The sequence below is a fragment of the Poeciliopsis prolifica genome, unplaced genomic scaffold (genome assembly GCF_027474105.1).
Source record: "Poeciliopsis prolifica strain line A6 unplaced genomic scaffold, Auburn_PproV2 SCAFFOLD001, whole genome shotgun sequence".
NCBI classification, from domain to species: domain Eukaryota; kingdom Metazoa; phylum Chordata; class Actinopteri; order Cyprinodontiformes; family Poeciliidae; genus Poeciliopsis; species Poeciliopsis prolifica.
This window is the reverse complement of record NW_026562376.1, coordinates 8,142,102-8,153,246: the sequence shown is the minus strand read 5'-3', so window position 1 is coordinate 8,153,246 and position 11,145 is coordinate 8,142,102. Positions and strand designations below refer to the sequence as shown.

The following is an 11,145-nucleotide window of genomic DNA, read 5'->3' as shown; positions in this document are numbered from 1 at the left end:
ATATTATTATATTATATATATATATATTATATTATATTATATTATATTATATTATATTATATTATATTATATTATATTAAGCATGCAGCCAATTTGCAACCATAAATGGATATTACAGTGTATTGATGTTTACGTCCACTGGGGGCAGTAAAGCACACCAAGAACATCGATGCTACTATGTTTCTAACAGACAAAGAAGGTTGCTTGCAATGCAAACGTTTTTCGGGGATCGATGAAGTTTACGTGGAGAAATACCGACTTTCGTTAGCTTCTGCTTTGTTTTTCCTGACTATGGCAACAATGGAGCTGGTGTGGTGAGTAACGTAATGAGTCTGTACCGCTGGGGTTTTGAGACAGTCGGAGGAATTCATCTCCACGCTGAACTCATTCATTGAACTTTGTGCTTGTATGAAACCAAAGCAAACATACTGAGACTGAAAGAGGCAAAAGGAAAGTTATTAAGAACACACACATCATATGTTTGACAGGCAGTTGAACTAAGTTGGTCTAATGAACGAAACTTATCCTCTTCAGTGAAGAAATTAACTTGGATTCTAGATTAGCAATACAATTGTCATGAAAAGCTGATTTAAAAACAAAGCCAGTACACGTATCAATTTTAATGCTATAGTACATTAAAAAAAATAAACATTATTAGAGTATATATTTATCATACCCTAATTTATGCACTGGAGGTGGTTATTCTGTTGCTTGTAGCTCACAGTTTATGAATTGAAGGGTTTTTGTTACAGAAACGCTGTATTGTGGCCCACACAAACATGAGTAAGACTGTTATCCACCATGCAGTCAATGGCACAAATTCAGTGCAGCAATCCACAAGGTCATTTTCGAGTTATGATCCATGCTTCCCTGTGTTAACGAACTTTATGAAGAAGCGATTTCACTTTACACTTTTTTAGGACCTCGCTTCTGCACACACTGGTAAAAGAACAAAAGTTACGACTTTCATCCCTACTAATCGCTTCCGGCGATTAGTAGGAATGAAATAGAACTGACAATTAACATCCATCCATCCACGCATTTTCTGTTCACCCTTGTCCCCTAATGGAGTCGGGAGGTGCTGGTGCTTATCTCCAGCTACGTTCCAGGCAAGAGATGGGGTGCACACTGGACAGGTCTCCAGCCTGTCACAAGATAATTAACAGAAATACAATTAACAGGAATTCCTGTTAACAGGAATACATTATATTTCACTGTGTCATGAGTCTTTATTCACTGAGTTGATTTAATTTGACTTACTAAATGAATCAACTTTTGGCTTTATTCTAATTTATTAAAATGGACATGTATGTCGATTTAACTGAGTTGTAATTCATCTTATTCAGAAATATTCTTCCTTTGCACAAATTTGTAAATGTTTGTTTTCCAGCTAAAGTAATTTAGGGAGTTACTAATTACTTCATTGAAAGTTAGATAATGTTACTTTAATTTTCTTTTAATGACAGGGATGATGATGCGCCTCCTGACGGTTCATTCTTCACCAGAGATCTCTATGACAAACATTCACTTGCACCACATATCAGAGAACTTTGGGCCTTCCTTCAAAGGTTTGCTTGCAAAAACTTAATCGGTTCACTAATAAACAACTTCATGTGCACTTTTTACTGTTGTAAAGTTAACCAGCAAGTGTTTCATTCATCTTTTTTAACACAATTATTTCTAGTCCTGCAGAGAACACCGGCGTAAATCAAGAGTGTGAGGAGTCTGCGGAAGATTGCAGTGCTCCTTCCCGAAAAAGTGCTGCCAAGTTAAAAGGCAGCCAAGCGTCTGGCTGGGAGAGCTGTGACAGTGATGACAATGACTCAGAGGAGCCAAAAAAGAGGAAGAGAGAGAGAATGTCCTTCAAAAAGACTGAGAGGGAGATAGATGTTGCTTTTCCTGAACCCAGGGTGCCCTATCCCTGCTTGTCCAGCCTGTCTATCAAAGATCAGAAAACCTATGTTGGTTATTTGATGAACACAAAGAGCAGGAGTCTTCCGAAGGTACAAGCTTTCTCCATGAGCTGATATTAAAGGTAATTCAGACTTGTTTATTGTTTTGACATTCACATAATTTTTTTCTAAAATTTACTCTGTTTCAGAACTTGATATTGCGAATAAACAATGAAGTTGTACAGTTCACGAAGTACCTGCAGGATGTTGCTAAAATGTGTGCTGATGACTACAACTTCATAACACAAGGAGCTATGCAGTATACAGAGGTACTTGAATGTAAAGGCTTTTATGTACTAGAATCTGTTAGGGCTGGACAATATGGCTATAAAACGTATCAATATATAAGCATTCTATATCAGTTGACGGCAATAATTTTCAATATTCATAATTATTGATTACTTTTTGTTTTAAATATCTGGAATACTGCCAAACTTGTGGTATGACCTTTTCTGTTTTATTCAGTTTTCACTCCATGCTGTTTTTTATTTTTGAGAAATTATTAGGCATGGTGACAAAAACTGAAACTGTTGCTGCACAAGTTACTCAAGAGGTTGTTGCTAGGTAACCAAAGAGTGAGTTAGTTGATGCCACATACCTTGCTTAGCTTGCCATGAGAGGTTGAGCAGCTAAATATTTTCCTTTGCCTTCATCCCCCAGAATGCTGTGCACTTCTGGATCAGAGTTCAGTGAATATTGTATATATTGGATATTGAATATTCCATCAATATACATATATTATAAGTATTATATATTGATATTGACCAGGTATCTATTACAATATATACTGATTTATTGTTGAGCCTTGGAATCTATACTGTGTGGAAAAGTGCACAAAGAAACTCTCAATGTTTTTCAGGAGTTTTTTACAGCGTGTTTAGAGTCTGTGAAGGCACTTCCTCAGTTTTACCAGATTGATGAAGTGACCAGTTTGACAGGAGGAACGTTTAATCCAGGACTGGCTCTGACATTTGAGAAGCAGCTGCTGACAATGGTAATATATTCTTGAACTAATCTCAGAAATATTAGCTTGTATCATTATCTTCTTTTATTATACAACGTTCTCACTTCAAGTTTTGAACTGCAGAATCAGCCTTGTGTTGATTAACTTTGTCTCTTTCCACATTTGCACCCATTATGTCTCCAGGGCACTGTGAACATCACCGACCACAAGATGGTGCCTGCTGATGCACAGCTTGCATCCGATTATCACAGTGTTTCATCAGCGACTCCTCCAGCTAAGAAAGCCAAGGACAAGCATGCTGTAAGCAATTGTCTCACTTATTTTAATTGCTGCATTAGAACAAGCAGAGATGTTTCACTGCTGGAACTGAATTCCTGATTGCGTGTCTGTTAACTGCTTTTACTCTCCTGCACTCTTCAAAACAGACACCAGAGGGTGCTGATGTCATACTTTGTCTAAAACGTGTTTCCGAAAGAAACGTCTTGAGTTGCACAGAGCCCATGTTGTTATTAAACACCAACATTTAAATTAGTTTGAATACTTTGATAATTTGCTCTTTCTTTACCCCACAGAGGATCAGCAGTGACGGAAATACAGAAAAACTGTGTGCTTATTATGAACCTCATGTCTGTCTGACACGAGATGCCTTGGTAAGGCTGCTGGACAACCACGGCCCAGACTTTGGGGACCAATGGGAACTGCCTGTTTTGGTGAAAATAACACCAGGAGAAGGTGTGTTCAATGTTTCAGATGCAATTTATACGCTTACTGCAAAATACCCTCTTATTTTACCCCATTTAACATGATTGTTACAGTATAGCATAGTCTAAATAACACCTCTAAAGATGAATTTTGAATATGACTGATGTTAAGGGAATCTTGGATTCATATAAAGAATGAAAGGTGTGGGGAAAATACGTTATTCATCAGGAGCTTTTTGTGCTTCCTCTAATTGCCTTGCTAACGAAACACTTAAAGTATTTAAGTGTTTTTGATTTTGTAGATGTTAATTTAAAAGGCTTTAAGAGTGCAAAAGAGAGCTCTTACAGCACTTATTCCTCATAGAAAAAGGCACCATTTAGTCCTGTAAGTCCTAAATGGCTTACATGACTTCTTAGGACTTTTTAAAATGTTCTATTTGCTGCCCTTTACAGATTTGTTAATTGCATAGCTTGTAACTATCCTATCAAAATGTTATTCCACTTGAGCTCTGGATTTCTGCAGCTCCTGCAGAGTTACTGTCAGGTTCTTGGCCTCCCTCTAGTGATAGAATGTTCTTAAATTAAAGTGTGCATTTTTAAAGAATGGTTAGGCTTGAATTTATTTTAAAGGTTTCAACAAATTTCCAAAAGGTGTGTGCTGTAAATAACTTCTTTCACACATACTGTGCATACAACTGCATTGCTGTTCAGTGACCTCATATTAATAGTGATACAGATATAACATATTTTGTTCCACGAAGTTCATGTCAAGATGGGTGTGCTAAAATAATCTTTTACAGTTTTGAGTAAAACTGGACCAGAAATATTAGAAAAGGAAAAGTTAGAAACAAAACGGTTAAAGAGGTTAGCACAAAAAAGACAAATGTTAATTTTACCAAGCAAAAGCTGACACATTAGCACCATTAAAAGGCTAGATAAAGCAAATAAATGTTTCTTTCAGTGCAATTCTTGAATGTACTTAAAATATAAAGGTCAGGAGGCCTTTGAATTCTAACCCAAAGATGTGTGGAAAAAGACATGTCTGCCTTACCAAATTTTGTTTATTTGATTAATGTTTATCTCTGAACACTTTTTCCAGGAAGCAGTAAAAGGAAGACTGTGTACATAGACTCACCTCTACTGAAGCGTGAAGTGACAATAAGAGAGAGGAGTCACATCTTTTATGAAGAAAGTCTGAAGCTCTCCATCACGACAAATGGAAGTAAAAAAGTCTTCCATCTAATGACCGAGCGGCCCGCACTTGAGCAGCAGCACTCACAGGTAAGCCAATGAAAAATTAGGCAGGATCCAGGATATAGTATAAAATATGTGATCTTTTCTTTAATTATACTTTTCTTATCATTAGGAGGCCTCCGTGAGAGGTTGTGTGTCTGTGGAAAACAAAGGCCTTGACTTTGAGGTGGACCTTACTGACCTGGAGACTTTTGGAGAAACTACGACTAAAACGCCACAGATAAAGAAATCACAGAGTCTGCAGGATGAAGACGTTCAAAGTAGTGGATCTTCAAGAACCCCAGTTGTGACCAAGCAAAAAAATTCCAATAAAACACTCAAAGTTAGCAGCTTTTCAACGGGAGGAATTAACTGTGCTTCTAAAAACAAAAAAAATACCAGAACAGAAACAAGTCAGCTAAAAGTGAGTGAGCCTGACTTACAAAAGACTGAATCGTCCGGCTCTGACCAAAAATGTGATAAAGACGAAGGCTTTATGGCAGATTCAGATGATGAAAAGCTGATCATTGATGAGAAGCGGATCATTAATGAGACCGGTTCTTCAGTAGCATTGCCCACAAATCAGTCAGAACCCTTGACTACAACATGCTCTGCAGACTCTTCAGTTACATCTTCCGATCAGTCCATCCCTGCAAATACAGTCTCCTCTCCGCCTTGTAAGCGTACAAGGTCTAAACGAACTGCCAGACAAACAAATGCACCTGAGGATCAACTAGGGGAGATCCTGCGCATGCAAACAGCCATGTTCAAGTCCGGCAGTGAACCAGCTCCTGCCGTTAAGTCCCCAAGCCGCTGTGTTGGGCCCCAGCTCAACCCTCATACAACTTCCCTGGTTAAGCCGTGTGTGTCGTCATACTTAGAAAGACACCAGAATGAGGATGCCGAGAGCCGTGTTGTTCTTCCTGAATCTGCACTTGTTAACATCAGTCCTACAGAGCGCAAAAGTTAGTGTCAGTTTGTTTTGGTTTTGGTTGGTTTAAGCAGTGTTTGTAGAACTTTAATAATGTGCAACTTTTTGTTGACTCCACTCAGAAATACTTTCAGAAAACCTTCAGGCTTGTGCAGAAGATGAACAAGACTATGAAGCTCCACTGGAGGGGAATCTGCTTTACAAGCTTTACAGTCTGCAAGACCTCCTGGTAATGGTGCGCAGCTCTGTGTCTCTGACCCATACAAGAAAAGTAGGCAACAACCAGAACCAGGTGGGTTTATAATAACAAAGCTTTAGATTTTGTTTCCAAAGTTTTTTTGTTTTTTGTTTTACTTTTTCTCATTTTACAAGCATAAACTGCTTTTTTAGCAGTATTTTATTTCATAGACTACACAACACAGTATATAAATGAAGTAGAAGCAAAATATGCATGAATATTTTTAAGTTATCACATGATATGGCAAGCTCTGTTTCCCTGCTCTCATACTTTTGAGATATGTCTCTAAAGCTTTGGACTTTTTGAGCTGAAAGTTTATCCTAATGATCTTTGTGTAATATGTGAAGCTCCTAAATCATGTAGTAAATATGATTGGGCCCAAATCATTCCATTGTAGTTCTTATTGCATATTTTGGAATATCTCTTACTCTCAAGTATTTTGTAGCCTGTGACAGGGTTTCTGTCATTATGCCTTGTATTTTATTCCCTGGACTTTAACTTTCTTCTCCCCACGACATAACACTGCCACCGTCAGACTTCACTTTGAGGACTGTGTTTTCTGAATGTTTGTTAGTTTTTTGTCACAGCTTTTTGCATGGAGACCAGAAAGATAAATTGGTCTCTGTCATCCTACTTGGCCCCTCTTCACAAAATGCATTGAATGTATGAAGACTGTTTTTTTTTTGTTTTTGTTTTGTTGCTGTTTAGTTTTTTCTTGTTTTTTTGTTTTTGTTTGTTTTCTTTTTATAAATATTTGATTTCATGTTAAATATTATATATGCTATAAACTTAATCTGACAGGAATTGTAAATGGAAATTACAAGTTAGAGTTACATTTGTAACATAAACAGGAATCTTTTTTTTCATTTCTGCCATACGCCTACAGATACAAACTTATGGTAGCAGCTCCTTACCATTTTATGTGTTCTCTCCTAACAGCATGTGCCAGTTTATGTTTTACCCAAATTGGAGTACCAGCTTTCTTACGGTGTTGAATGTCTAACGAACAGCGAGGCATGCCAGCTGTGGACGGAGACGTCGCTTCACTCCAGCACAGTGCCTTACATTGGTAAAAACACTCAAACCAAGATAGGGGATCGTCCTATTATGATGGGGAAAAAAATAGTACTTATATTCTTCAAAATAAGTGTTGGAAATATTGCTCAAGTAATGTTTGAAAATGTTTTCTCTCCTCTGCTGTGTCCATTGGTAACCATGAGACAAATCCTCCCACAAACCAGCAGTCATTTGATGACTCACTCTGCTGCTGCGGTTGTGTAGTTGTGAAGTTTACTCTGTTGCCATAGCTATGACCATATCTTCAATTACAAAGGGTGGAATTTGCAAACCTAAGCTGAATGTTGTTTTGGGGTTTAGGTACAGTATTAATGCATATTTTCAGCCAGCATCCTGCTTACCTGTAGCTTAAAAGGAAGGGAACCACTCCTTCCATTCTTCCTCACTTCTCGTGACTTATTCAGGCTTGGTCTGGTATGCTACCTGTCTAGCAGATAGAACGAGTTTCTCTTCTGAAGGAAAAGAAAGTATTAGTTTTTAAGAATTACTTCCCCTACTATATTGTATATAAAATAGTCAGCGACAAAACTAAAACTGTGGTAACATTTCAGCTAAGTGGAATATCAGAAAGCATCTCCTTGGTAATAAGGTTGTGCAACACAATCGGCTAAGGAAACACTTCCTTCTTTGATTAGCGGGTTCTAGTTTATCATGTGGCAGGTCTTGTGGCATTCCCCATCTGTGCATGTATGCCTCTGGTTGGAGACTCTATAAACACCCCATAACTGAAGAATTTGTGGAAAGAAGCACTACTTACCAGTTGCAGTCAGCTATGGAAAAAAGGGGATGGAGAAATTATATGCCATCATTGTAACCATTTCATTCTCTCTCTTTGGCCCCGCAGCTCACATCAATGCACACACATCTAAAGTTGCTCTGTTGAGGAAGTTGCCTGACGACTGGATCCAGAACATCTCCTGTGGGTTCAAGTGAGTGTTCTTACAACAGATGTGTGCTCATGATTAGATTAACCTAATCCACTGAAAATGATTACATTACTTATAACCTGCAGGTGGAGATTTTGAAACTCACTTACTTACAGGGCTCTCCTCTTGGGTGGGAGGACGGGAGGAGTTGTACCTGTGATTGTCCTGGGGCCGCCATACTCTGGGGGGCCTGTGGATGTCTGGGATTTGATCTCTTCTGTGTTTGCCCTACTATTGAACATTCATATAGTGAAACCTTCCATAGAGTCCATACCTTTTCACTTAATTATGCTCATGTGCATTTTGACTGGCAGAGGGTACTCAAAACCAGGACTCTGAGAAACAGTGAAAAGGCAAAAAAGTTTGTCTTTCTAACGTCACAAAATCAAGCAATCATTGTGGATACTTTTATAAATCTCTGTATAAACTGTGAAATGATTCATAGAAGTTGTAATCCTACTGGATTATGATGAAGGGAGCTGCAGTTTGTCTTTTGCCTCTGTAAAAAACCGAGTTTTCTCATCTGTACTTGCTACTTGAAAACACTGTGACCCAAAAAAACAGTAATGGTGTTTTGATGGTGGAACATATAGAACAAGGAATGCCTTGTGATGATAAAATTGCTGCTGGTCTTCTGGACGCTGTCTTAGTTTGAGCTGTTACAACCTAATTTAGTTCTCGCTATACTTTTAGACTCTAAACTACAATCAGTAGCATTAGTCTTGCATTACACAAGTACATTATTGCTCTCTTAGAGTACAGTTTAAGGTGTTTCTAAATAAGAATTTGTCAGAAAATGCTAAAGGCAGTAGTGTGTGGGATGTGCTTCTGTTTCTCTGTTGCTACATTGATGTTGATTGTGACACTGCTGTGTTGAGTAATTAGGCTGGAGAGCACTGACCTGCAGCTTTTGGTGGAATCACAGTTAGCATCACATGCAGCTGTCATGCTCTGAGTTTGTCATCCCAGTGTTGAAATTAGTATCTAAGCATAAATTATGCAGAGGAAAGAAATGGTAATTTCTTTTCTGCTCACAGGCCTTCCAAGTCTCTGAATATTCTGCATCACCTACTGAAAAAGCTATCTGGGTAAGTTGTTTCCCTCACCTTGGTTTTAATTGTAGGTTAGTAGCAAATTTTAATGAAATGTTTAAACTTGTAGCACTATTCTTAGTTGCAAATTAAAATGACTGCACATATAACACCGAGCAAAAAGTTTAAGCAACTTCTCAAGATAAACTTTGAAATGCCTTTTGAAAACTTGCATCACTGTTGCTCACGATCACCTTTAAACCCAAGAAGCCTTGGCCCCTTAGAAGCAAACAGCAAAGAAATTAGTCTTTATTCATGACTTTTTCACAATACTGGTTCTCTGTTCAAATTGCTGAAATATTCCCACATTTAGCCTTTCAGCCTCAGGTAGAACTTATGACATTATTCTTAGCCCTTCTTTTATTTGTTTCAGAATGAGTTGCTCAACCCGCTGCTTTCTTTTGGCGCCGTACATTCCCATCATCACTCAGCCAAGAAACAAAACAAAAAATAAGAAATCAGTGCAAGGTTACGACATGTTTTCTTTGTGAAAGCCCTGGCTAAACTACACTGATCTCTGTTTGTTTGTCAGGTTGGACGAAGGTCAATACTTGATTGTGCACAAAACTGGAGAGGCGTTTGTCACTCTGCTGAAAGCAGGAGGTGAAAAAGTGAGTCGAGGAGCTTACAACCTGCAGCAGAACCACAGCTCTGTTCCTCAGCCACCAGAGTTGGGTATTGTGCCTTGGATACCTGTTGATCAGGCTGTGGTCCTTCCTTTCCACCAGCAACACGGCCGAGTTCCCTGTACATTTCCTCCAAATACCTTTCAAACGGTGAGTGATGAGTGAAATTCCCACAAAAAATAACAATGTTGGAGAAAAATTCTCTTCATTGGGATTTTATAGGATAGCTTGACATAATGCATAAATAGGAGGGGAATTTATTATTAGTTTCACAAATAAAAATAAGATAATGTGTCAGTGAACAGACTATATGATTTAATCTCAGTATAAATGGAGTTGTTCAGTACAGACCTCAGAGGTTTGACAGAGAACTTCAATGATATTGTAAAGACCAAGGCACATGTCATGGATAAAGCAATGCCGGGTCAGAATACAATACTGTCTTAGAACATCTTAAAGAACATCTCGTATAACATCCAACCGAGAACATATAGTGAGACTTTAAAATTGATGGTCACAGACCTCTATTAGATGCTTAATTGTACAGAAAAATCACAGTTCAATATGTTTGGTTTTTTATTTGTGAAAAAAAAACTAATTGGAGAACCATGTATTGGTTTCCCTTAACATTAAAGTTATGCTCTTCTTATGTTGCTCTATTGCAGAAAGTCACAGTTGAATGCATAAAGGTTTTTACAGGTGTAATGTTTTGAAACATCAACATAATAAAGGGCTATAAATACTTTTGTATGTTGTTGCTTTTGGACAAATGCCAAAAAAAGACCAAACTTGTTGACAATTCTTTCAACTCAGAGAGCACACTTGATAAGTCAGTTCAGGAATCTCGAGAAACACAAAAAGTAGAATCCTTTTTCTTTCTGGTAGTTTGAAAAAGGTTCTTAACTTATTTTATCAGACAGGTTAAGCCACAACTGCCAGGTGGGCTTGTTAGGCAAAGAGAATACTTTTATCCTAGCAATGGTTATTATTTCAGACAACAGACATTTTATTTATTTTTAATTTTTAGAATTCATATGTTAAAACTGTTTATTACATTCTATTTTCCATCTCTTTCAGGTAGCAAAAGATGGAAATTACAACCTCAGAGGTGGGCAGAAGAACAACCCAAATGTCCAGAAGAACAAACAAACAAAACGTGCAGCCAGACGTAAAAAATACATTAAAAAGCTTGTCGAAAAGTCTCTTTAAAAGCCAAATCCTTCCATTTCATGCTCATGTCAGACTGGACTTGTGTTACTATTTTAGACTTTTAACAATGATGGCAATACCAGAAGACCTTCATTGTATTTTAAATAAATCTATTACATTTGTTGACATGTTTTATGTACTTTGTTTAAAACTAATGTTTTGTAAAACCAGAATCAGAATAAACACAAATGTTCATG

General features: G+C 37.7%; 1 protein-coding gene across 2 annotated transcripts; it reads left to right on the top strand.

Annotated features, from left to right (window-relative positions):
• Nucleotides 1-205: 205 nt before the first annotated feature.
• On the top strand, nucleotides 206-11,137 carry ice2 (interactor of little elongator complex ELL subunit 2). 2 transcript variants are annotated; one of them, XM_055038720.1, is made up of 15 exons: nucleotides 206-314; nucleotides 1,467-1,568; nucleotides 1,685-2,003; nucleotides 2,102-2,221; nucleotides 2,812-2,946; nucleotides 3,100-3,216; nucleotides 3,489-3,648; nucleotides 4,717-4,898; nucleotides 4,984-5,815; nucleotides 5,904-6,073; nucleotides 6,959-7,088; nucleotides 7,941-8,025; nucleotides 9,060-9,110; nucleotides 9,646-9,889; nucleotides 10,817-11,137. In XM_055038720.1, exons 1-15 carry the CDS (start codon nucleotides 292-294, stop codon nucleotides 10,946-10,948), a joined length of 2,802 nt encoding a protein of 933 aa, XP_054894695.1. In that variant the 5' UTR covers nucleotides 206-291; the 3' UTR covers nucleotides 10,949-11,137. The 2 variants fall into 2 exon arrangements, 1 of the variants encoding a protein (XP_054894695.1); XR_008606525.1 differs by lacking the exon at nucleotides 10,817-11,137 and having other exon boundaries at nucleotides 8,139-9,110; nucleotides 9,646-9,718.
• The last annotated feature ends 8 nt before the right edge of the window (nucleotides 11,138-11,145 follow it).

Excerpts from the sequence above, each read along its gene's own strand:
- ice2 (XM_055038720.1), top strand. The coding sequence starts at position 292 with ATGGCAACAATGGAGCTGGTGTG. Across the intron at positions 1,569-1,684 it reads CTTTGGGCCTTCCTTCAAAG|TCCTGCAGAGAACACCGGCG; the intron begins GTTTGCTTGCAA and ends AATTATTTCTAG. Across the intron at positions 4,899-4,983 it reads TTGAGCAGCAGCACTCACAG|GAGGCCTCCGTGAGAGGTTG; the intron begins GTAAGCCAATGA and ends TCTTATCATTAG.